Source organism: Neltuma alba, unplaced genomic scaffold (assembly GCF_004799145.2).
Source record: "Neltuma alba isolate B1F8T4 unplaced genomic scaffold, ASM479914v2 tig00006419_pilon, whole genome shotgun sequence".
In the NCBI taxonomy this organism is placed as follows: Eukaryota; Viridiplantae; Streptophyta; class Magnoliopsida; order Fabales; family Fabaceae; genus Neltuma; species Neltuma alba.
The window spans coordinates 354,748-380,766 of record NW_021634459.1 but is presented as its reverse complement, the minus strand read 5'-3'; the positions used below and the strand labels follow the sequence as shown (position 1 = coordinate 380,766).

Sequence of the window (26,019 nt, the reverse complement as noted above, 5' to 3'; positions counted from 1 at the left end):
ATTTTAAAATCGTTATTGTCAAGAACGATTTTAAGTGTAACATATTAGTAAATAGTTTTAAAAGTATAGTATTTTAGAATATAATTTTATTATTTATCGTATATCGGTAAAAAACCCGAATAATATTATATCTTTCGAGTGAAGCGAAAAGAATAAATTAAAAAAAGTGAATGGACAAAAAGTATTCAACGGAATGAATGAACAAAAAGTGGGGGGGGGGACACACAAAGGAGGCCCACGAAAGGATTAAAGTGGGCCAGACATGCATACTAATGATATGAAAAAAATCTTATTAAAAGAGGCAAGATCTGCTTTTAAGAATTACCCAGTCCAACTTTTATAATAGGAAATGTCATTAATAATCTCTAAATTTTTTGTTTATTTATATTTAAAATCGCTCACAACTTTAACTCAGTCCTTTGTGAATATAAATACCACTTTTAATTTTTAGTTTTTAGGGTTAATTAATCCGCAAGTCCTTATAGTTTCAACAAATTTTGAATCAGGTCCCTATAGTTTTTTTCTTTTTATCAGGTCCTTATACTTTTACCTTTTTTTAATTAGATCCTTGTATTTATTTTTCTTTTAATTAAGTCCTTATAATTTCACTAAATTTTTAATCAGGTCCATGCAGTTTTAATTTTTATTTATTAATTAAATATAAGCTTAATTAAATAGATTAATACTGAAATATAAAATATTAATAATTAAATTAAATTAATAACTATGTAATAAAAAAAGTAATAGAATTAATTAATTCAGGAAATTTTTTTAGAACAATTAATTTTTTTGCTGAAAAAATTAAAATCATTATAATAATTCAATATCTTTATAATATTATTGTTTATAAACTAATATTAAATAATATATACTATTTTATGTTTATATAATAGTACTATTAGAATTTATAAAATAAAAAATAAAAAATTCAGGGACTTAATTAAAAATAAGGTGAACTTATAAGGACTTGATAAAAAGAAAAATAAATAGAAGGACCTAATTAAAAACAGGTGAAAGTATAAGGATCTGATAAAAAAAAAACTATAAGGACTTGATTCAAAATTAATTAAAACTATAAGGAGCTATGGATTAATTATCCCTAATTTTTAATATAACATATAATTAACCAATTTGGAGAGATTAAAAAATTTGAAAAATTATTTAATTATAATATATATTACACGATATTTCTGAAATATTATAACTTAAAAAATTAATTTGGAGAAAATAATAAATATGAATATTTTAAAATATTTTTTAGTTTTTTTAATTTGTTTAAATTAATCAATTGTGTTTTATATTAAAAGCCATGATAGTATAACTAATATTATTTTGAAAAAAAAATTACTTATAATTGTTGCCGGAACGTTACGCGTTCCCGCTTTGCACTTTCCCCAAGACCTCAGCCATACTCTTGTTTAAACGCAAAAATCAATTTAATTTTGTATACAAAACCCTATACCAAAATAATTACCTATACGATTATAAGATGAAAGGAATTATAAGATTATGTATTGGTTGGAAGGCAAATGTATATTGGGGATGAAGTATCCCATAAAAATTGATAGAAGCACGGTGGGTGACTTCGAGGATGACGAGGGAACAGCATAATTATAGAAATCAATAAGGATGCATTTGCCATGCTTAATGAATCACACGGTTGGAAATAAAGTTAGTGATGTGTTGTTTTGTCGGTTTATTAGGTTGTGGAGGTTGGGGATTGGATTTAATTAGGTGGTGTCCTCATATTTTGTTGGGAGTGAGTTTATTAGGTTCTCATTATATTAATATGGTCTCGGATATCCCATGCTGGGAGCTTAGGTCTCGTTTGATAGGAAAGATTAAAAATTAGAGATTGAGACTGAAAAAATCCATTAAAAAAATGTTTAACATAAAATATTACTTGTTATATGGGATTAGTCAAACCCATACATGTGGGTTGGGGAATACTATAGAAGAAAGTGGTATTTCCCAATCTGACTTTTATGGGTTTGTCTAAACCCATGTAACAAGCGATTATTCATACTCAATACTCCCTCCGTTCCTTATTATAAGAGACAAATAACCGAAGTACGTTGATAAAAAAAACAGTTAAAATTAGTTGAGAACAATTAATGTGTAAAAAGTATAATTTTTTTTCCAAAAATGCCCTCATTAATAAGGAGAGAGAGCATGAGAGATAACAATTAATTTATTAAAAGAAAAAGAAGTGGGAGGGAGAGAGAGTGTGAGTTGGAGATAATAAATATAGGTAAAATAGTAAATCAACACAAAAAAGTAGAGACAATTTGTAAGTATCTCTTATATATAGGAACATGTCATAAGCATCAAATGTCTCTTATAATAAGGAACGGAGGGAGTACTATTTTAATAATTTTTTTCAATTGTAATCCTAATTTATATCCCTCATTTTTAATGTTTTGTACTAAATAGGATCTTAGTTTATGCAATATTCATTTGGGGGGCAGTAAGGTAAGTAACTGGTTAACTCAAATCAAGACTTTGCGTTCAGAATGCTTCTCCTCTCTCTTATCACTTATGGATCGTTTTTAATAAGATGAAATTCGATGGTGTGATTTTATCCTCTTATTATTAGGTTCGCGTGGCCCCCATGCAAACACGTTGCCGGACACGTGCTTCTCGCAGAAGGTTGTCCTGCCGAGTAATCGTTATTATTATTATTTCTTCAAATGGGCAAGAACGGATTAAAACAAAATTAAAATGAGATTAGTGTTAAAAAAATAGATGCAGCCAAGGGTGGATAGGTTGTAAAATGGTTTAGGGTGTGTTTGGATGAAATCAAACCGTGGTTTGGAAAAGTGATTCTGGAGAATAGATTCTGGGAAAAATAGATTCTGTGAAGAATAGATTTTGTAAAAAAGTGATTATGAGAAGTGAGAGTGTTTGGATAGTTGTTATCAGAAGCACTTTTTATATATACAAATTACTAAAAAAAAGACATAAGTTAATATGATAATTACAGAAAAAAAAGATTTTATGATATATTTTAATTTGAATGAATAAAATTGTTAATAATATGTTTTTTACCAACATAATTAATAATACATAAGATAATATAATTAATAAATAATTAATGTGCATATATATTTATAAAATATAAGATTAAATATATTTATAAAAAAATATGTTTATAAAAAAATAACAAGATACATATCATATAGGCCCTCACACTCTCCCTTTTTTCTCCAAAAGCAAAAAAAATTTGCTTTTTCCAAAACCATGGTTTTGGAGTCAAAACCATGGTTTTGGTTTTTGGAGGGGGTGTTTGGGTAGATTATTCCCCAAACCATGGTTTGGATCCCCAAATCATGGTTTGGGGTGTAACCCAAACACACCCTTAATCAAACGTCTCACTATCAAAATGACAAAGGTAAGGAGCTGGCCTAGCCCCCACATCTGCTACCTTTTGTAATCCCAAACTAAAAGAGTTGTTATTATCATCTCAGGTTGTTCTCTTATTTTATTTAGGCACCTTACCACAAATGGATGAAGTTGTATTAATTTGATTGGAAGTTTTGAGTTCAGTACTAAGAATGTTAGTGGTATTAATAGATATTTAGTAGCACAAGATGTTAACCTCTTGGTAATAAGTTATACAGGGCAGGTGGATCAATTCGAATTAGAAAATTAAGTTTTAAAGTAAAATATTCTAATATCTCCTTTATATTTTTATCTTAATTATATAATTAAGCTCTTCTTTATTTGAAATATATATATCCAAATCTAAATTTTATTCTGTTAAAAAATTCTAAAAAAAATATATTTTAAAAAATTAAGATCCATGTTAGATAAATTTTACTTGCTAATATACAATTCATCTTAACATTTTTCTCATCTTAGGACAGAAACTCAAATAATTTGGTTAATATAGACATAAAAATTTTTGATTAAAAATTTAATTAGTTTTTAGTAAAGTATTTGATTAAATTGTTTACAAATGTTTGTGGTAAAAACATATGTTAAAAAATTTTAGATTTTAAATTTAGATTATTTACATAATCCCTAAATCTCACATCGTTGGTCAGTAGAAATATGAGTTTGAAATATGATTTTATCTTTGCCCAAAAAATAAAGATTTTATCCATTTATGATTATATAAAAAATTATTTTTTTTAAATATATAAATATTTAAATAATTCTTATATTAAGTAGGAGTATCTTTTTCAAAATAATAATTTCAGAGGAAAACTCAGCCACCAAACCAATAAATAGAAATAGAACCTCAAATATATAAAAAAAATATTTGTAAAATATCTATTTTGATTTCAAACGACATCTATAGACATTTTTAAAATAGAGGGAGTTTACGTAACGTAAATAAAACACAAAAATGGTTGGTGTATGCGCTCTAAATTTTATTTTATTTAGTCTTTGCTGCATGATGAAGAGAGTATTTGGATGAAATTAAAACTATGATTTTAAAAATATTTTTACGGTATACAAAATAAATATGTAAAGAAATTTATCTCAATTTATAAAAAATTATTTTTTAGAAATATTTTTGATACTTCCCAATCACCCGAGGAAGAATAAAAAAACATTAAGATGAGGCCAGAAAGGCCAGATCGCACAGTCAACGTTTTCTGCCCTTTTTTTAATTATTAATTAACTCTTCCCCTTGTATATAAGGATGTTCAACCTCGCTTTTCTTCTTTGAAACTCGAAGGCCTTTGTCCCGATGAGCTTTGATGTCTGTCTTTGATCTCTGCATTTCACGGGTTTTGTTTCTGTGGCAAAAGTTGCTCAATCAGACTTCCCGAACTCGAGCTCAACGTGTCCAGGTAGATTCAGTGACCCCAAATATTGGTAATTGATCTTCTCTTGACCAAGTTTATGGATGACACGTAATCTGAGTTCTGAGGTTTGGATAAAGTTTGGTGTTTTCTCTTCAGTAAACCCACTTGTGAAATGCAGACAATCAAAGCAGTAGAAATAAGGACGGTGCTTTAACCACCTTAAGTACCAAAACAGATGCAGGAAATGGAGATTTTTTTTTTTTAAAAAGAAAAAAGATTAACTAAGAGTGATCGTAAAGTTGGCCTTTTCTTTTTTTCGGGTTTCGTTGTTGGAGGAGATTCAAGCACCGTCTTTCTCTTGGATTTCCTTTCTACTGCTTTCCTTTCATGAGTTTTCTGCATTTCACTTGTTCAGATCTTAGAATTTACTGAAGAGAAAACGTCTGACCTTCTTCTTTTTTTCAATAAGCATGTTGAGATGGCTGATCATGACCAACTTGCTCATATATTCTAGAACCTGTAGTAGTTTATAATGCAATGAATGATTAACTTTTCGTTGTTATGGTGGGTGATGGCAAATTGAAGAAATTCACTTAAAGGGAAGTTCAAATTTCACGTTGACGGAATTGGCTTAGGGATAAAATGGGTTGCAGACCCTCGAAGGAAGCGAAAAACAATCTTAGACCTAGCCATGAAGAATTTTCTCGCCTTGCTTCAGAAACACCATGTGGGTCAAGAAAACTTTAATATTTTATACTGTTAATTTTTGCTTGTACCATTCTATGGATTAATATGATTCTTTATGATGATTGGAAATATTTTGGTATGTTGGCTGATCTTGATGTTGTGGACCAGTAGTTTGTGTTCGACAATTCAGGAGGAATAACATGAGCAACACTTAGATTGTTTGGACTGTAGCCCTCTGATATATTTGAAGTGTCCATGTGTAATTGATGATGTCACGTAATGTTGTCCTCTTTCTTTAGAGTGTTAGTGATTCATGGCTTATTGATACAAATGCCAGCACCTTTATGTATTAGCTAGTGTTCCCCCTCCCCCCACATATTAGTGTTTTGGTATAATGGGAAATAGTTTATGGTGTTCAAGAATCTTAATATGTGATATCATATCAAAACTGATAATCATCTCTGTAAAACAAAGGCTGATTTGAAATTATTTTATGTTTGACAGTTACTATAAGTGACGTGGAATCCTTGTATGAGTTATACAGAAAATTAAGCGCTTCTGTTGTCAAAGACGGTTATATTCGGAAGGTAATTTTTGAATTTCAGTCTCATCAATGTTCATTTTGACTTTTGACTTTTCATTGGACAGGAACAGGGCAGTGCCAATATATCCGTGCTTCTTATCTGTTAATGTTGCAAATAACAATGACCTTAGCAACTAGATTTACAGTTCAAAATAATGACATATTTCCATTATGGGGGCATACAGGAAGATCTTCACTTCGCCCTTTTCAGAAGCAGCGACAAGCGAAATCTTTTTGTGGACAGAGTATGTGAATTTACTTCCACCATGTTATATTTAAATAGGCTCCTGGAAGAAATAGATGTTAATCTGCATTGCCAATCTTGTTTCCAAAAGTCATTGCTAATACTTAAATAAGGTTAAAAGTTACAAATAAAGTGTTCTCTGTCTTGCTAGGAGAAGTAAATGCTTTATGAGAATATGTAATTATTATTTCTTTTATAATGCAACAGCATAAATGTTATTTGGGAATTAAGGTTTGTAACGTGAGGAAATTGGAGGTAACTTCAGATTTAATACAGCATTTTAGACTTCACCTTATGTTTGCTTAGTGGGCCCTGGGATAATGTGCTTGCCTTACTTTTTTGTCCACATATTCTCTGTCTAATTCTTTAATTCGGTCAGCTTATGTATTTTCTCTTGATATGCATCAAGTCAGTGGAAGTTGTTATATGTTGATTATTGAAATATTGAATTGACCTTTAGGTTTAGATTTTCAGATTTTGTCACTTTCCACGTTTTATTTCTACCAGTTATGCATCAAAGTTTGTGGTTGTATTTTCAACAAATATAACTTGAGTATAGTGCTGTGCTCTCATCATTGCACTGGACATTGGATTGACTTTATAAGCGTATATCCCTGCCAGAAGCCATATGGTTGGGCTAACCGCAAAACCATCTTGATAAAAGCCATGCATGTTCATTGAAGAATCTTTTTTTAGGTTGAAGCAATAAATCAAAGTTGTGCAATTGCAACGCTAACTCAGCTGGTACGATGATTAGCTTCACTCTTTCTTATGAGATATTGACTTTGTGCAGATGTTTGATCTTTTTGATGTTGATCGCAATGGTCAAATTGAATTTTCAGAATTTGTTCGATCCTTGAGTGTCTTTCACCCAAAAACTCCGGCAGCAGTCAAGATAAATTGTAAGTAGTTAATACAAAAAAGGTGTAAAGTGTCTAGAAAGTCATGATGCTGGGGCAGTATTGACCGTGCCATGTTTAATCATATTTCAGTGAAAGATAAGACAGAAGGCATCATTCATATTCATATTGGTGTTCCAACCACATTTATGACTATGTCATTACTCAAGTTTGCAAAATTTTTTTCACAGATGCATTTAAATTATATGATCTGAGGCGCACTGGCTACATTGAGCGTGAAGAGGTACCTTTCTTTTTTGGAATTACCGTTTGACTGCAAATTGATGTAGGTCTTGCATATGGAATCTTATATGAAATATAAGAAAGTACTGATAAACATACTGGGGACAGAACTAGGAACATAGTTATAACATTAAATTGCAACTTGACCATTTGGCAGATTGCTCCATAAGCCAAGCGACCTACACATTTGCTTCTTTGTAGATAGATATGCTTTATTTTTGCACAAATCTCATGAGACACGTGTTGGTCATCGTGCTTTTCTTGCCTGAAAATTTGTCTCTGTATTGTTGTGTAGGGCAAAATGGCTTTACTTCTGTTGGCCAAAATAAAAAATGACTATTCCGGCCTTATGCCAGATTACCAACATCTAAAGAGGTTTTATATGTTGGTTCTTACAAGATCCTTCCCATGTCTAGATTCTGTTTCTTAAAAATCCGGTGATATGTTAGCTCGTTCTGATTTCTTGGCGAGATATGAGTAGAACTGGTAGCCAACTCTTAATAAGGTTGAATATGTGACTTACGAGTAGGAAGCTAGCTAAACCCCGTAGTTCTGTTGCTTATGTTCTGGATTTTGATGTCATTTGGACATAGTGTCCACAAAATGGTTTACATGGACAAAATTATTATCTAGGGTTTGTTTTTTTTTGGCTGATTGTTATCACAGTTGTGAAGGAAAACATTAGGAGAACTACATCGAAGAGATGTCTTGTTTCTATATAATTTTTTGGTTTTATTTTGTTGTGAAATTTTGTGATACTCTGAACACACCAATTTGGTCTTATTTGATAAACTTTGAAAACTTGTTCTCATGAATACTCTTACAGTTGAAGGAGATGGTGCTGGCAATCTTGACTGAGTCTGATCTGAAACTCTCTAATGATGCGGTTGAAACAATCGTGGAAAAGGTTTGTGTTGTCCTTCAAACTCAAATTATTAGACTAAAAATCCTTGGCATAAGGTACTCACATCAGTTGTACTGGTACTTGAGTCATTGACAGACATTTGAAGCAGCAGACACAAAAGGCGATGGGAAAATTGATCCAGAAGAATGGAAACAATATGTGGAAGACAACCCATCATTACTGAAGAACATGACTCTACCTTATCTGATGTATGTTCGAGAATCTATGGGAAGAGACATGCCTTTTTGCCCTTTTGTTGTATACGGCTCTGAATTGCTTTCGGTGAAAGTGTTTTCCTGCAATATCTACGAGTTGCCAGTATTATTAACATAGGCATGAGTTAGACTTTATTATTAATGATAAAGAGAATGCGAAAACTTCATCACACAACATAGATATGGTCAATAATGATACAGAGAAAGTGAAAACTTAATTAGCAAATTATTTGTTGCTCTTTATGATGGAAAAATTTTATGTCCATTTTGATCTATAGCACTGATCTAACTAACTAGTTAATTTCAGGGACGTGACTGTTGCATTTCCCAGTTTTTTGATGAACTCAGAAACTGAAGAATCACAGTTGTAGCTCCGACATGTAATGCTTAGCAGAATTGGCATTCCTTGTGGCTTCAGTTGCTGAGATATGAAAAGGTGGCAAAAACGCAGCAACTTTCTCAGAGGCAAGAAAAGTAGACAGCTCGCAAATATTTGACTCTTTTTAATCTCTGTGTTAGTGTATTTGAATGTAATTTGCTGGTCAAAAAAGTGTATTTGAATGTAATATTTCTGAAAGATGATATGAAGCATGAGAGCTAAAAAGGATTGACAAATTCAAGTGAAAAGTTGGCCCAATCCTTAGATGGACTCTGTATTGTCCTTATGTTTCACAGAATATACAATAATAAATAAATAATAATCAAAAGTCAGCATTAGGGCTGATCAATTGGAGGAAGAGATGAAGGCAAAGAAAAGAAAGGTCAGTTCCCCATGACAAATGGGCTATATAAATATATATATATATTTATATTATGGTAGAGGAAAGAACTTAGTTGTATGAGTAATGGGCCTTAACCTATTTTTGGACAAAGTAATGGGCCCTAACAATATTGATTTTTTTCATCCTAAAACAGTATTGTTTAATTTTTTTGGTTATGTATTAGAAACAATCCACTGTTGGATGCGAAATATAAACATCTCTTTTGATGTGTATTTGAATCTTGATTTGCTATGGTGTGAAGGGTTAACCTCTTCCATTAGATTCAAAACCTGTTGATATCTTAAACCCTTTCAAAATAATGTTCATTGAAATTATTAGCCTTATTTTGATCAATAGCCATATGTCAACCAGGCAGCATTTTCATCTTTTCATGTAACGATAAAAGGTTTAAAGCTCATTTGGTAGCGGGGAATGAAAAGAAAGGAAAAAGAAAAGAAGGGGAGCCATTTTGGTTTTTTTCCTTTTTTTTTGGGGGTGGGTTGTGTTTACCAGAATTTTGGTGGGATGAGTTATTTCATTGTTTCACTGGTTCCAATTCCTAAAAATCATTTTTCATCCTCTCTGAACAGGCATTTATGTTTTTTTTTTGTCTCTATTTTCTAATTTCTATCATATCAGGTATCGTACGGTAAAATATTTTCTGGCATAAATACTAAACATCATCTTCCCATATTTTGTTTTATTTTATCAAAATATTTTCTGTGAACCAAACCCAACGGAAGCTGAAAGATTCTACGAATTGTCAATATTTGGATCCATTTCATAATGTGCAAGACAAAAAACTTTAGAAGTTTCTTAAATCCACCTAATAATTAAAAGTCGAATTTTTACAAAAGCCCTTTTCATATGACGAGGCAAACAACGTTTTCTCCCCTCACAATGTTGCTTCCCCCACCCGCCCTTATTAATATTATGTGATCCTTTTTCAAAAAAAAAAAAAAGGAGACAAGGTAACAACGTCGGTGCCTCGGTGGCCCCATGAGAGGTGGCCACGCAAATTGATTGGATGACAACGGTCCATTTGCGTGTCACTCGCTGACTGGACCATCACTTCCGATATTTTCAAGTCTTTTTTTTTGGGAAAATTTCATTGTAGGACCGCAGAAGACAATTAATCTCAAAGAGCTCCCAAAACTTTCTGAAATCTCACTGCAGGACTAAGGGGCCAATCTGATATTAATTCCACAAACGAAATGACGCCACTGCCCCTAGTAGAAACTTATTTCCTTGAGGGAACAAGTGCGGGAGAGCGCATTTGCAAGGGGAACTAGCCAATTTGCAGAATAAATACATATATTCACACGTGGAATCAGTCCGTTCACATGTAGACTGGTTCAGTTGAAGCATGTGTCCGTGAGGAAACAAGTGCGGGAGAGCGCATTTGCAAGGGGAACTAGCCAATTTGCAGAATAAATACATATATTCACACGTGGAATCAGTCCGTTCACATGTAGACTAGTTTCACCTGATGCATGCGTCCGTGAGGGAACAAGTGCGGGAGAGCGCATTTGTAAGGGGAACTAGCCAATTTGCAGAATAAATACATATATTCACACGTGGAATCAGTCCGTTCACATGTGAACTGGTTCACCTAAAGCATGTGTCCGTGAGGGAACAAGTGTGGGAGATCGCATTTGCACGGGAAACTAGCCAATTTGCAGAAGAAATACATATATTCACACGTGGAATCAGTCCGTTCACATGTGGACTGGTTCACCTGATGCTAAGGGTAGTGGCGTCATTTCATTTGTGGAATTAATATCAGATTGGCCCCTTGGTCCTGCAGTGAGGTTTCAGAAAGTTTTGAGAGCTTTTTGAGATTAATTGTCTTGTGCGATCCTACAGTGAAATTTTCCCTTTTTTTTAATAAGATTTTCCACTTCTCTCTGTGAACTGAAGCTTGGAGGCCACTCCGGCTCGTGAGTCATAACGGCATCTTCGTACGAAATGAAGATGTCACGAAGCTTCCTTTTTAAAAAATAAAAATAAAAAATAAGAATATCGACCCTCGAAAGGGTTACTTCTTCCTTGTAAGACGCGCCTCTGTGAACAAGTTGCTGCTTGCTTCGTCATTGCCACAAACGCAAAAACGGGATTAGGTGACCCATTAATTTAATTGTAAAGATTTGATTTTTCGGGAAGCGGTTTTGGGATTGGCGTTCTACGTATGCATATAGAGCTAGGCGGCTACACGCGTCTATACCGTCTTCCGTATTTGTGCTTCTCAGTCAGAGTCAAATGGGATTTTTTTCCTTCTTTCACGATCTTTGAATGAGAATTCTACCTTCAAAACCTTTGGCTTCGTTCCAATCTGTACCAAATATACAAAACCCATTTCTGTTTGTTTTGCTATAATTGGTGATCAGCCTAGCCTGAAGCTTTCCATTTTCTTGGCATCAATTTCGTCTGGTAAATTTCTTCTTTCTTCGGCCTTGGAGGGTAAGAGTCTGCTCTCTTCTCCTCTCTGCGTTTCCGTGTGTTGTTCGATTCCTGATCTAATTGCGCAAGAAGTCCCTCTAGTTATTTTGGGGTTTCTTTTGGGGAAGAAATGAGGAATTAGGTCTTGGGAGTCTGAATATCTATTCCCCCCGGCCCCCCAAAAAAAAAAAATTCATTTATATCGTTGGAAGTTTCTTCTGGGTCGTGGTGATTATCACCCAGCGTCCCTAATCTTACAAACATGGCTGTATTATTGTGTAACTTATTGTGAATTTGAGGTTCAGGCTTAAATCACAGCCTCAACTTCGTTTGTTCAATCCTCTTGTTCATCACCTGTGAAAATGTCGTCCACTGGTGTGGCTGCTCTTAGTCCGGTTCGCATTGAGCTGTTGGCTCCAAATGTATTCCGTTGCCCATCACACTTGTCCCTGGATGATTCCATTTATATTTTTCTCTGTTTCTCGGGATCAGTGACTCCCATGCGTGTTCTGGAGTGTGATACTATTGAGTCTGTAAAACTCAAAATCCAAAATTGTAATGGGTTTTTAAAAAGGAAGCAAAAATTGGTCTGTGGTGGCCGGGAACTGGCCCGGAGTGATTCTTTACTCCGGGACTATGGGGTAACAGATGGAAATTTTCTGCATTTGGTCGTCAACTTGTCGGATCTTCGGGCGATCAGTGTGAAAACTTCTTGCGGCAAGGAATTTACATTTCATGTGGAACGAGGTAGGGATGTCGGGTATGTGAAGCAACTGATTGCCAAGAGGGAGAAACAGTTCTCTGATCCTGAACAGCAAGAAGTTCTGTGTAATGGGGAGCAGCTTGAGGACGAGAGGCTTATTGACGATATCTTTCTCAAACATAATGATGCAGTGTTGCGCCTGGTGATAAAAAAATCTGCCAAATTTCAGGCAAAGCCCCTTGAGAAGAATATTGAGTTGTCTGTTGTGGCAACAGGGTTGAGTGATAGGAAAAATTATGACACTGTTAGAAGCAGTAACAGATATGATGTTGATGAAGAAGCTTCCAGGGATATTGTGCTAAGAAAAACTCCTGATAAACATGTTCTTTTGGATCCAGTTATCCTTAACCCTAAGGTTGAATTAGCTTCAGTGGTTTGTGATATGATAAACTCAACATATGATGGCATAGAAAAAGGAAATTATCCAGTCAGATCTGCTGAGGGTACCGGAGGGGCTTACTTTATGATGGATTCAACGGGGCAGAAGTACGTATCTGTTTTTAAGCCTAGGGATGAAGAGCCTATGGCTGTGAATAACCCTCGGGGTTTGCCTGTGTCATTGGATGGGGAAGGCTTAAAAAAGGGTACAAGGGTTGGTCAAGGAGCATTCCGGGAAGTTGCAGCTTACATCCTGGATCATCCAATTAGTGGGCGTCGCTTGTTTTTTGGTGATAAGAAGGGCTTTGCTGGGGTTCCCCCCACAGTTCTAGTTAAGTGCCTCCATGATGGATTTAACAATCATGGGGACCTGACTGCTAAGATTGGCTCCTTGCAGATGTTCATGGAGAATAATGGAAGTTGCGAGGATATGGGCCCGGGTGCTTTCCCAGTTAAAGAAGTGCACAAAATTTCCGTGCTGGATATAAGGCTGGCAAATGCAGACAGGCATGCTGGGAATATTTTGATTGGTGCTGAAGGAGAAAATGACGGGGCTGAATTGATTCCAATTGATCACGGATACTGCTTGCCTACAAGTGTAAGTACATTATTTCATGCTTTATTTTTGGGTTTTAATGCATGTGGTGTTTATTTATCTGAAACCACCCCCCGGGGGGGCCAAAAAAAAAAAAAACACTGCAAGGTGGAAACTTTTTCATTCTTCCATTCTGGGTCATGGACTTTGTTTTTATGGCCAAATGCTGGATTATGGACTAGTTTTACTTTCCAGAATCCAGAATCCAGAATCCTATTGTTTCCAGCCTTACATGACATGTTAGTTCAATTTCTATCGTAACTTGGAGGGGACACGAGGGGTGGTTAGATCGATGTAAACTTCATTTTCTGCTCAAGAAATAGATACCTTAGTCTGATTTCTATTGTTATTTTCCTAAAACATTTATGACAGCCAGATTCCCATTTGCATGTTCTAAACCTTTTCATTAATATTCCCATGTTCTTTAGACAAAAGTTGGAACTTTGGAAAGGTCCACCAAACCCATATGATTCATTGGCTTTTCCAAGTCCTGTTTGAACTAACATATATGACATGTTTACCATTTCTACAGTTTGAAGATTGCACCTTTGAATGGCTTTATTGGCCCCAAGCTCGCCAGCCATACTCCCCAGAGACTATTGACTACATAAAGTCACTGGATGCTGAAGAAGATATCGCTCTTTTGAAGTTTCACGGATGGGACCTCCCCATTGAATGTGCTCGAACTCTTCGAATCTCGACCATGCTCCTGAAAAAAGGGGTGGAGAGAGGGCTGACACCCTTTGAAATTGGAAGTCTGATGTGCAGAAAATCCTTGAACAAGGAATCAGTGATCGAGGAGATCGTGCAAGCCGCGCACGATTCGGTTCTACCTGGAATGAGCGAAGCAACGCTGCTTGATACTGTTTCCCATATCATGGATCAGCGCCTTGATGAGATTTCCAGTTCACTCTCTTGATTGTAGTTAAATCATGTATCAGGCACAGGGTTCGTACACAAGTTTATTCTGTACATGTGGTTTAGTACATACGTATTACTCATATGATTTGATTTTTTTTTAGGTCATGACAACATTCTTTCATCGCAATGACTTTCTAGGTCTGGAATCTTTTATTTCCCACATTTCACATATATCTTCAAGTTTGTGTGTTTTTTATTTCTTTCCCAACCTTGAATTCCAGAGATGCCTGAGGAATCCTTTACGTTTGATATTTGTAGTTCAATATGATTATGTTAAAAAAATTCCCGTGCGACTCTTCGTGTTAGGACTTGAAACTCCAAGGTTGGGAGAAAAGTTGCAGTGTTGTGTTGACAGATGGATGAGGCAATTACATCACAAAATCGGCAAATTTCTTTCTGTTGTGTACCAAAATGCCCACGGATGCACTGTAGCAACTTAAAAAAAAGAAGTAACAATAGTGAGTTTTTAATTATACATTCACCACCAAGTTATTGTTTTTCTGAAGAAAATATGGAAGTAAACATTTTCTATAGCTTTTTAATTTTGCTCGAGCCCTGAACATTTTTTTTGTAGTTTACTATTGCAATATTTTACTCTAACCAAATTCTTACGAAATGTTTTTTAATTGAGAACATAGCGACAACAAATGCCGAAGGCTGCACAAATTTTTTATGCAAAAATGCTCTTTCAGAGTGCGGGAACAAGGTTGGCAAAATGTAAGACTCTTTCCTTCTAATCAAGGAACAAAAATCGGATTGGATACTAAACTAGCTGAAATAGTGGTTCAAGGGTCAGTTGGTCGGACCGGTATCAATCCGCAGTCCAACTGATCATATTAAAATAATATAATTTAATTTAAAAATAATAAAGTATAACAACATTAACAATCACTAATAACAAAATATAAAAAAAAATATAATAATAATTTGATTGTAACAATCACAAAGTATAACAACATTGAGAATTTTGATCTTTATGATTCATCATTAATTAAAATTAATAATCATTGATACTAAAATTATCATTAAAATTCATTTAAATCTATAGGGGTTGATATATTAGAAGATGCATAAGAAAAAATAGGACTAATAACAACCTAATCATACAAATCGGTTTATTACCGATTCACACCGGTTTGACCGGTTTTTTACCAGTTCAACTTCCTCCTGGTTTAGTATCCAAACCGAACCGATCCACTCACTGATTCACCAATTTACCAGTTGAACTAGGTGGTCCGAATCGATTTTTTGTTCACTGCTTTTAATAGATACCATTTTGCTTTCTTATTAAAAAAAAAAGAAGGGGGTGCAAGAAGCAGGACTATTGCTTGTAACATGTCACTATTGGCAAGAGGCTACTAACGATGGGTAGAATGGAAGTTAAAAGACCCATAGCTCTTATTACTAAGAAATCAACCCCTTATGGCGAAATAAGAAAGTCAATCTCTAAAATCAAGACTTTTTAAGGACTAATATTTTTACGGAGTAACCTTCCATGCTCTGAAAAGTTACCATATAATCTTTTCAATGTCGTAAAGGTGTTTTAAAATTTATTGCTGCCTCTAAATAAAAATCTTTGTAACATCCAGAAAAAACAAAAAATTTTGAAAAGTATGAGTAGTAATTGAAGACATTATTATAATTGATTTTTATAATTTTTTTTTAAAGAGTTACAATCTTTGAAAATTTTAACTGTAATTAACATAAACCATGGGTCTTTTAACTGTTATTTTTCATTAAATGAGACTGGAGAACGAGGCAACTTGCTTGGCTGCCAGCCCCTTTGCAGTTTTGACTTCTCCGCCTTCCAGAAACCATGCATGCACCTGGGACTCTGAACAAAACTGAGACTATAATATTATTAAACTTATTATTCGGGGACAATTTGTCAGGTCAACGTATGTGCTGGAAACAGCCTCAAGAAAGCAGCCAGGCAATTACGGTACGGATGAAAATTGCAAAATAGGTTTTTCCATGAAGCGCGAGTTTTAAACAAGTTCAAGCACCAATTCAAACAACACATTCAAACCTCCTTGGACGGTTAGTGAACTACTTTTAGTTTTTTCAATAATCAGATGTAGATTTTTTTTTTTTTTGGCCTGGAAAGAAGCAACTTGCTGCAAATAACTTTCCCTCTTGTATATGAGCACAAGTATCTTTGGATCCACCATAACACAAGCATAATCCCTATGTACAAAGACAGAAAGTAACTCCATCTATAACAACAGCAACATCTATATAGGACTTATACAATAGCTAATTAGCCATAATTTTCTCAACTACAAACAAATACAAAAAAGCTTGAAGGTTCATACCATGTCTTCCTTCTTCTCAGCCATTGAGCAACTGATGATCTCTGTTTTGCAGCTCCGCCAGGGTCTAACATAATCCAGAGGAAGACCAACAGGCCACGCAACTCTATTCTCCATGGGACTTGATTGAGTGTTTAGGCATTAGGTTCTCTCAGAAAAAATAATGACACGTGGAAAAACTTGTTTAACAGACTCAACATATATAGTGCTAAATTGTTATAAGATATCCACTTGTCACGTTTTTATTGGAGAACCTCATAGTAAACATGTGAAAATTGAACCAAAGTTTTGTCCTTCGCTGTGTTTATCAAATTTCATTCTTCAATTGTGAATGTTTCCCCTGTAAAACTCTGGTTTGTCTTCAAATGGCGACAACGTCAATCTCAGCCATGTCAAGAGTCGCTATCACTTGCTGGGTTTCTTCATCTTTCGCTTCAACCTTGCATTAGATTATAGACACCAAATAAATACAGTATCCACATGGAAGATACCGAGAACTTAAAGAAGCAGATCATGAGGTAGTATTTGAGGTTATACTGCCTACCAATTACCATGCAGAGTTGTGAAACTAAACTACATATAAATACCTCTTAATGGAGCGGTCATTGAAACCAAATACGCCTTTCATTAATGAGTTTATATCCACAGACTGCTCCTTCATAACCATATCATGGTACATTTTTGCTGCCAATTTCAGTAATTTGTTCTTCCACTTCTTCAAGAGGTTGATCTATATTGAGCTTAAGTTCCCCTTTCTTGATGACAGTAACACCAAATCCATTTGCTTTGGCTTCTCGGAAAGCATCCTGTGATATGTAATTACAGCTCAGAAAGAATTTCAAAATAAAAATACCTTGAAGAAAAATGAGAAAAGCTGGTTAGGCATGAGAGATATCCTTATGGACCAAAGAAATGAAAGCTGAAACTTCTAAGATCAGGAGAGATTATAAGATGCACTAAAAATATCACATTGCGAAACAGAAGGACAATAAACTAAAAAACAGTAAGAGAACTATGGCTTCCTCTATCCAAATCTGCAATAATTTCCAGCGGACAAATGGAAAAAATGGATATATGGAAACCTCAGCATTAGTATGAAAGTTAAATATAACATGATATATGGAAACGGGAAACCTGAACACTAATATGAACAAACTCAAATATAATACTTTTGGGGGTTGCGCAACAACGAAGGCCTGGCCATTTCCAAGCATATCCATATGAGCCTGAATGATGTAACAAAGACTTTTACAGTCACCAGCATCTTGGAAAGCAATCACATGAAGTGGCTTAGGTTCGACTTCAAGATCATTAGCCATCTCTAAAGAATAAAAACCTACTCTCTGTTCTCCATCATCAACTGTATACAATTCGATGCACTGGAATAAAATTTAAAAAAAAATTAATGAAATGACATTAAAAAACCTGAACAGGAGGATACGCCAGTCAATTACCTTAAAATACAAGATACATACCAGTACATAAGGAAGATCTAACCACCATAGGTAATCTTCTTCTCTTTCGTCTGCATATTCACGATATTTGCTCACCACAGCTTGTGGTCCAAACAATTCCATTTCTCTTTTAACTTTGTTGAGCTTCTTTTCTAAAATACTTCTGTTCCTATCAGGTATCCTGTTCATCAATTCAGCAGCCTCATCTATTTCTTTTTCGGTAATCCATCGATCCAAGTCCTTCCCAATGTCTTTCATTGCTGATTTAACTTCTGGATCTGTCTCAGCATTGTAAGATTCCAAAAACCCTTGGGACCATTTCTTTGTGTGCTGCCAATATTCCTTCCCTGATTTTTTGCCAGCTTTGACAGAACCATCACTCCCTTCAACAACAGTCTTTGAATTTATCTGATTCTTATCGTGAACTTTCATTAAATCCCTGGTTGCTACGTAGTCTCTAACGTTTTCATGAGAAGATACAGCAGCTGAATTTTCAGCAAAGCCATTATCATCATTCTTCACGGGCTTCATCTTGCTGGTGGAACTTTTCTTTCTTTGTTCGAGAAAGTCATTGAGGAAGTCAGGAATTTTCTCAATTGGTGGCCCCTTCCAGCGTGGTATGATTTTCTCTGGTGGATCATATAAACTAATGCCATCTAGAGGACAAATAATTAAAAAAGAAAAAAGAAAAAGAGAACCATTAGCAAGGTGCTTCAAATTAATAAAAGAAATGCTGGCTAATAAATCTTAAAAAATTGATTATGCAAAAATAAGCCTATAAGAAATCAAAGAGCATTAATTGCTACTTTCCAGTTTATGCACTAGAACTGGCAGCAACAAAAAGGATGTTGGTTACTCAGAAATCAAAAGGTTCATTAGATTCTAAATAAAATTCTCATGGAAAACTAGCTACTACCTGCTCCATAATCAAGATTTTCAATATTTGAATGAAGCCATTCGTGGAGGTAAGAAAGCTTTGTATTTTCTTTCTCCACCTTTTCTCAAGACCTCTGAAAAATGCTTCTTTATCTTTATCATTTATCAAATAAAAGGGTCACGCCCAGCCAGTTCATTATCACGGACTTTAAAGACAATGTCTCTAAGATGCTCATTTTGCATCCAATCAAATTCTCCACCATCTTCAAGCGGTTCCATCTCAGTAGTTATATCTAAAGGTTGATCAACCCTCTCTTTTGCGGCCACATAGTTATCTCTAAATCCAGCTCTGATTTTCTTAATTATGGGCTCAACTTCATCAAAGTTCTTCTCCAACCAACTTTCTGTCTTGCTGATAGATTTGTCTCCGTATTGACACCATTAACTTCACGGTCTAAAGAGGTCTCAGAATCCTGTGGATCTCCCACTTCATGTTCAACCTCAGAATCTTTGATGTAGTCATTTTTCATTATATCAAACTCCTTATCCTTCTGATTAGAATCTTCACCAGCATTTATGGAAGGCGTTAAATCTGACATCCCAACTACAGCACTATTTCTGGGCACTCCAGTATTCATCTCCAACAGTTGGCTCTCTTGACTCCTAGAATCATTATCAGTTGGAGATCTCAAATCATCCATATTATCATTAATGATTTGCATTCTGGACTCTCTTCTAACCTCTTGTTTGTCATCTTTCTTTGAAAGGTATGCCTGAGCTTCTCTCACTGATCTTATGACCAGTGGTTTATCGTTTGTAAAACTTTCTTTTGTCATACACGAATCATCAATGGTTGTATCTGGGAGCTGGCTGACTTCCTCATCCTTTGGCTGCACGGTACTTTGAGAAAGTTCTGTTTCCTGTTTATTGGGTTCTTTATCATTCGAATCCGCTACATTTGAAGCTTCCAGCTTAAATCTATCTGCAAGAACTACGTCATGCAAAAATGAACTCTCCAATTTTTCCGTAACATCTATGCATGGTGTTTGCAGAGTTGCATCTATATCCACTGTTTTACCCACAACATCATTTTGATGCTTACTTGAACTAGTATCATCTTCAGTGAGCTTATGGACAGCATCCACCTCATTAGAAGTTTCCCCATTGAGCAAGTCATCCATCTCCCTACTGGTGCTACCTAAGGACTGAATTTTTCCTTCAATTTCCCGAGCCTTCCTAGCCATATCTCTGATTTCTTGAACTTTAGAGGTCATCTCATCAGATGTGGCTGTCGTTTTAAAGGATGAATTCCCAACTACAATTTTATCAGCAGAGGCTTTGGCTTTCATGATGTTATTCTTGAGCTTTTCCTTATCTAACTTGGGCTTTTCAATGTGTAACATTGATGGCTCTGAAGCTTCTGAAATACCTCCACAGTGCCCTTCAACATCTGTTTCTCCTGTCTTGACTTTATTTTTCTCCTCATCATTTCTTTCTCCATTTCTGTGTATTGAGTTTCCTTGTTTTTGAAAGTAAATAGTTCTTTCAGTGCCCACATGAAAACAAAAACACACAACACTCTGCTACCAACTCGTGAAAGCTTGGGGAGCAAGTCCCGTTGACTGGCAAAACCTTGGATGGTGTTGACGAAACCAGTCTCCTCGCCTTGAACCACAAACTTAGCTACAGAACTATTTTTTGGTATGACATTATTATCATTCTCCATCTCCTCAGCCAATCTTTTGGCAGACAATATTTTGTAATTTACATCTGGAAAGTCCTCAATTTCTTCTGGCCGAACTTGTCTTCTCCTTAATATTTCTCCTTCATCAACTGACACCCGTTTAACATTCCCTGAAGAATCCTGATAAACTGTAAATATTGGATAAGACCCTATGCCCCAATTCTCAACATCCTTCTTGTACTGATCTACCCAATTCTCCAATTTATCCATCAAGACAGATTCGCCCAAAAGTTTCGATTTTTCTTTTTCTACCATAACGTTTTCAATCCCATTGTGATCAGACACTCCCTTAGCAACTTCTTTTTCTTCCATTCCATTATTATTCGAGTTCTCCTCTAAACTGCCTATATCACTAAATCTATCAGATTTTGGGTCAGTGAGATTCTCATTTAGACGCACCTGCTGGTCCTTAAGGAGCTTCTTCCTCAGCGAGTTGCGGCGTTTGGTGGGTCGGCCGAAGTGCGCCCAAGTCTGAAAATTTCTGCTGCTAGAAATGGATGCATAGATTGGAAATGCGTTTCTGTGAAATCTCATGCATAGCTGGATTCCAGATAGATTAAGTTTTTGGATCGAAACATTAAGAATTCTCATCGAAGAATATAGAGAAGCTATAACGAGAGAACAGTCAAGCTATGGAACTATGGCACAATCGCTTGCTTGAGTGTGAATTGAATCGCGTGACATGGAGCGATAGGCGAGAATGGTTTTGCAGAAACCTCAGAGTCGAAGGTCTAAAACCTCAGAAACGTAACATCAGCTTTTGGCTAACATTCAGGTCGCCCGTCGTCCTCCTGGCCGAGGGTGGAAAAGCCGGTACGTCGTCGTATGTTGCCTCGAGGCTCAGCCTTCGGGTTACTCTTGTTTAAGAGGTGCTCTCGGATGAAAATAAAAATATTGATTTACAAAAAAAATATTTTTTTGGTAATCCAAACCCTTTTTAATCAATTTTTCGTTTGATGAAAATCATTTTTATGAAAAAAATGGCCAGAAAATTTTTTGGCATAGTACTTCACAAAAAGTAGAATGGTAAAAATATTTTAAAATCGAAACGCTCCCCAATCATGACGTCGAGAATTATTTCAAACTGATTTTGCAAAACTGATTGTTTTAAACTGAGTTTTCCCGAACTCATTTTTTCAGGAATAGCCAAACATGCAATAAACACTAGTAACTTCTGGGGCCAAGGGTTAAGGAAAGCTTCTCCACGAATTTCGCGTATGATTACAGGATGACGGATATAAATCCAAAAGAGATGAGGATATATCATAGATGCATTATCTTTCAGGTTTATAAAACCTTCATCATCTGCTGTAACTCGATACTTTTCTTCAGAAGCACAAAACTTAAGGTAGAACTTTTACGCGTTTGTTATCAGATTCTCCAATAAGAACACAAGAAGTGAGGCTTCTTCCTCCTAATTTCATCGCTGCATAATGCGGAGTGAAAAGTTATTTTACATGTCATGGGGTTATTTGAGAATCTGATAGCAAGCACATGGGAAATTTTTCCTGAGTGTAATTCATTCCAAATTATCTACAAATAGCAATCACATCACTCCTTAATCTCTCCATTTAACTACAGAGATTGGGTATGCACACTCCGCCTTCAGGATTTTGCTGTTCTTTCCAGATCCTTCCAGTGACTCGTAGCTTCAACTCTTTCCTGTCCCCACCTGAGAAGAAAAGTGCCATGTTTCTGTACACAATGAGGCCATCATGGCTGTCTCTAACTTTCTTATGGCTGTCTCTTATGCTTCTTGGGCTGCCCTCCCATATTTGTTTACGTCCATTCCCTCCTATCTCCAGACTGTAGCTGTAGCTCCGAGCTTCTCTTTCGTCGCCCATGAACCGGAGAAATGCCATGTAAACAGGAGCCATACCAAGCTGAAAGGCTTCAAAATGGAGACAGAAGTACTGACCAAAACAGTGGAAGACCTGCAGAGTAACAGAGACAACTGCAAATTAATTTGGATCATATCTTAAGATATACAAGTTCGTTCTGCTGCCTGCATGATATAAATGAATATGAGCAAGAAATGCATAGCTGAGAACATTGTATGAACCAAGTTCAAAGAGGGGAAACTATACGCAAAATTCATTTTCCTTTTTGATTTTCAGGATCTGCTACAATATACTCACCGTTAACATCCATGTAGCATTTTCTACTTCCACAGGATTAGATTTGACATAGCGATGGTTAAATGTGCATCCTGAATGCATATCAACCCTGTGGTCATCCCGTAAATGAGCAACGAGATATGGAATATCCCCAACAACAGAACAGTCTGACCCAGCATAGGGGCAGTTGTATGGTCTGAAGTTACAAACAGACTCGTGTTTGAGTTTGCTATAATAGGGAAATATCTCTGGACAGCCAAGTGAGCCGTATCTGCAAGGCAGTTCAAGTGATTCTGCTATTTTCTCCAGCGCCAGACACCTTATATCCCAGTTCCTGTCTACAGGTTGGACATCGATTGTGTACCCTTGTCTTACAAGTTGAACAAAGTGTATGCCCATTGTGACACTGCGGAAAAAATTTTGATCAAATATCAGTGACTGCATTATGGACATCCTTGATCCCATTTATCAACCTATAGGCATCGTTATAAGAACCATAAAACATAGTTTTAAAGATAACTTTTCTCCCTTTCTGGATAGTTTTAAGTATCATTTTTACTTTTTCTGAAGCGGGCATGAGCTTTAAGTATACTCCAAAACTCACATCACTTCTTACAATACGAGAAAAAACTGACAGGAATGCACCATCAGTTGCTCATATGGACTTCAGCACACTATAAGTTAAAGAAATAACCAGAATGTTAACACACTTTAAGCTAGAGTAATAACCAGAAGCTGATTCACAACGTTGGATTCAGAACTTTGGCATTATAACCCCCTCAACGTCCACATTCTTATATCTAGCTTCACGCTCTGTACACTCCAATGTAATATTAAGCCTAACCTGGGCATGAACTATGAAGCAGGGAGCTGAAGGCCCATGTTATAGCCGCTAATTGCTGTCTCCAAAGAACCTAAGTCACAGAAAGGTACTTACCCATCACTTATAACTCACAAGATCACGACTCAACACAAGCGTGAGGTCAAGAATATTAATACATCTTGCCCATTAAACAGTAAAACCAATCAATTTTTAATCCCTTATAAGCCACCCATGGTAAACCCTTGGAATAAACCTTCTTCCTCCACTCTTTTGCAGAGTAATGTGAATACGATTGGGTTGAAGAGAGGTAAGCCTCTGCCATGAAATTGAGGTTTCTAAGTGAAGCACTCATCTGGCAGTACCAAAGGGATAATGGAACTCGCGAAATTCCACAGATCTGGATGAATGGGAAATGTTCTTTAGGACTGAAACTTTTCCCATTACTAACCATATAACTTTACCTTATCCCCGGAACATTGAAGTCGTCCAGGAAGCAAAAATCAAATTAAGGATCTTACTTCAACCAACCACAGGTATTCAAAAGAATCAAATTTTTAAAACTGAAATACCAGCAAACACAAGTTTTAATTGCGAATTCCCTCCATCACAAATACCTAAGATTTCCAATGCAACCATGATCCAAAAATGCTAAGCTCACAGTTAACATAAAAGAAAATTTATAAAACTGCTATATACATAACCTAAAAAAATACACTAGCAAATAAGATGGTAACCACACAAATCGCATAAATGGAACACAGAAAGCAACAAAGTATCAAGTCAACAGAAATAAACAGCAGGATCGGAGGAACCCTTTGATGCAGATGGATTAAATAGAAGACCTGATGGATTGGAGGATACATTGAACTGGTGCAAACAGGGCATTCAAGCAGCTCGTGGACACTGGTAGTACCAGGACCATTGTTATGCAGCTTCGTGATCGAAGAAAACTGATGGGGAATATGCTCATCATCATCCATAGTCAAGGATGATACAGTACTATCAAGGCTACTGGATTCCATTCTATCACCTAAAAACATATGATCAGTTCGATCGTGGGTATAACTCCCCCGAATCGCCCAGCCAATTCAAACACCAGAGGACCAAAAAACGATATCAAGAAGAAAATCGAAGTGGGTCCGAGAGCTCGCGATACTTGAGGAAAGAACACGAATTTAGAAGATGCCCGGGGGGGGGGGGGGATTTTTTAAACTGATTGATTTAAAAAAAAAAAAAACCAAATAGGATGCTTTTCTTCTTGGGTTCTCCCAGCACCCGAACAGGGGTTTCCAAATTCAAGGGATTTGAGTAAAAGCAGAGAGGGCAAGGTTAGAGAGGAGAGAGAGAGATTCAATAGGGAGAGAGCGGAAGCAAGGGAGGGAGGAAGGGAGGGAGGCAATTATTATTGGGATTGGCACCCATAGGAGCAATAAGAGCAGTGATTTATTAGTGGGACAGGCAGATGATGGAGTTTTATACTTTTACTATTATTACAGTGATAATAAGTGGAGGAATAACTTATTTAATTAAAAATTAATTGCCTAACACTAAAAAACAAAGATGCCAATTAACTGCATTTTTTTTTTCCGGCGACAAAGATGCCAATTAACTGGATTTGGTTCCGAACTTCTGCGATAGATTTTCCACCTTAAAACTCATAAGCATAGCCTTCGCTCGACGGCACGGCTACTCCTGAAGAGCGGGCATGGTTCCCCCCCCCCCCAATTTGAGTGTCATTAAACATGAAATACTTCTAAAAAATTATATTAAAAAGATAGCTTTTTATTATAGTACGAAGTTTTTGTTTTTGCCACTACTTTTAAAATTTGAACTTTAGATCCACTAACAAGTTCATTATGTATTTTTCTTATTTTTGATAGTTTGATTTAAAGTTACTAAATAAATATATTTTTAATATATTTTTTCATTTCTCCAACATTTCTTTTCAAATTATCCTTCTATTTGAATATGATAAGTTTTGTAAAATAAAATAACTTTATAGTAATTGAAGAGACATGATTGTAAAAGAAAAAGAATCCCCTCTTTCTTGATCTTATACAGCAACATCTCAGAAGCAAACATGTAGAAGAAAATAGAAATGAACAAATCTTTTGATCAATTTCAATTTATTTGGAAAAGAAAATTAGGCCATTAATAATTAATTATTTAATTGCAACTAAAAAATGATTAGATAGAATAAACTAATTAGTAGCCCAACATTGTCCCTCAGAATAGGATTTAAATGTTTAATTAGCATAACTAGCTTGCTAATTAGTGCTCCAAACTTGATCCAAGCCAAAGCGT

General features: G+C 35.6%; 3 protein-coding genes and 1 pseudogene across 3 annotated transcripts; 2 read left to right on the top strand and 2 right to left on the bottom strand.

Moving 5' to 3' along the window:
- Positions 1 to 5,335: 5,335 nt before the first annotated feature.
- Positions 5,336 to 9,269, top strand: LOC114750326 (calcineurin B-like protein 7). The gene is made up of 8 exons (XM_028938891.1): positions 5,336 to 5,484; positions 5,949 to 6,031; positions 6,213 to 6,272; positions 7,065 to 7,173; positions 7,362 to 7,414; positions 8,240 to 8,320; positions 8,414 to 8,526; positions 8,840 to 9,269. Exons 1-8 carry the CDS (start codon positions 5,400 to 5,402, stop codon positions 8,901 to 8,903), a joined length of 648 nt encoding a protein of 215 aa, XP_028794724.1. The 5' UTR covers positions 5,336 to 5,399; the 3' UTR covers positions 8,904 to 9,269.
- Positions 9,270 to 11,423: 2,154 nt separating this feature from the next.
- LOC114750325 (phosphatidylinositol 4-kinase gamma 4) lies at positions 11,424 to 14,682 on the top strand. The gene is made up of 2 exons (XM_028938890.1): positions 11,424 to 13,471; positions 14,001 to 14,682. Exons 1-2 carry the CDS (start codon positions 12,095 to 12,097, stop codon positions 14,385 to 14,387), a joined length of 1,764 nt encoding a protein of 587 aa, XP_028794723.1. The 5' UTR covers positions 11,424 to 12,094; the 3' UTR covers positions 14,388 to 14,682.
- A 1,797-nt stretch (positions 14,683 to 16,479) lies between these two features.
- Positions 16,480 to 21,296, bottom strand: LOC114750349 (uncharacterized). The gene is given in 10 exon segments (XM_028938920.1): positions 16,480 to 17,140; positions 17,289 to 17,383; positions 17,385 to 17,507; positions 17,871 to 18,080; positions 18,177 to 18,811; positions 19,072 to 19,155; positions 19,158 to 19,202; positions 19,205 to 19,427; positions 19,430 to 20,457; positions 20,460 to 21,296. Coding segments are annotated over 10 exon segments (3,105 nt in total). The 5' UTR covers positions 21,088 to 21,296; the 3' UTR covers positions 16,480 to 17,106.
- Positions 21,297 to 22,183: 887 nt separating this feature from the next.
- LOC114750347 (E3 ubiquitin-protein ligase SINAT5-like) lies at positions 22,184 to 25,034 on the bottom strand (annotated as a pseudogene).
- Between the last annotated feature and the right edge of the window lie 985 nt (positions 25,035 to 26,019).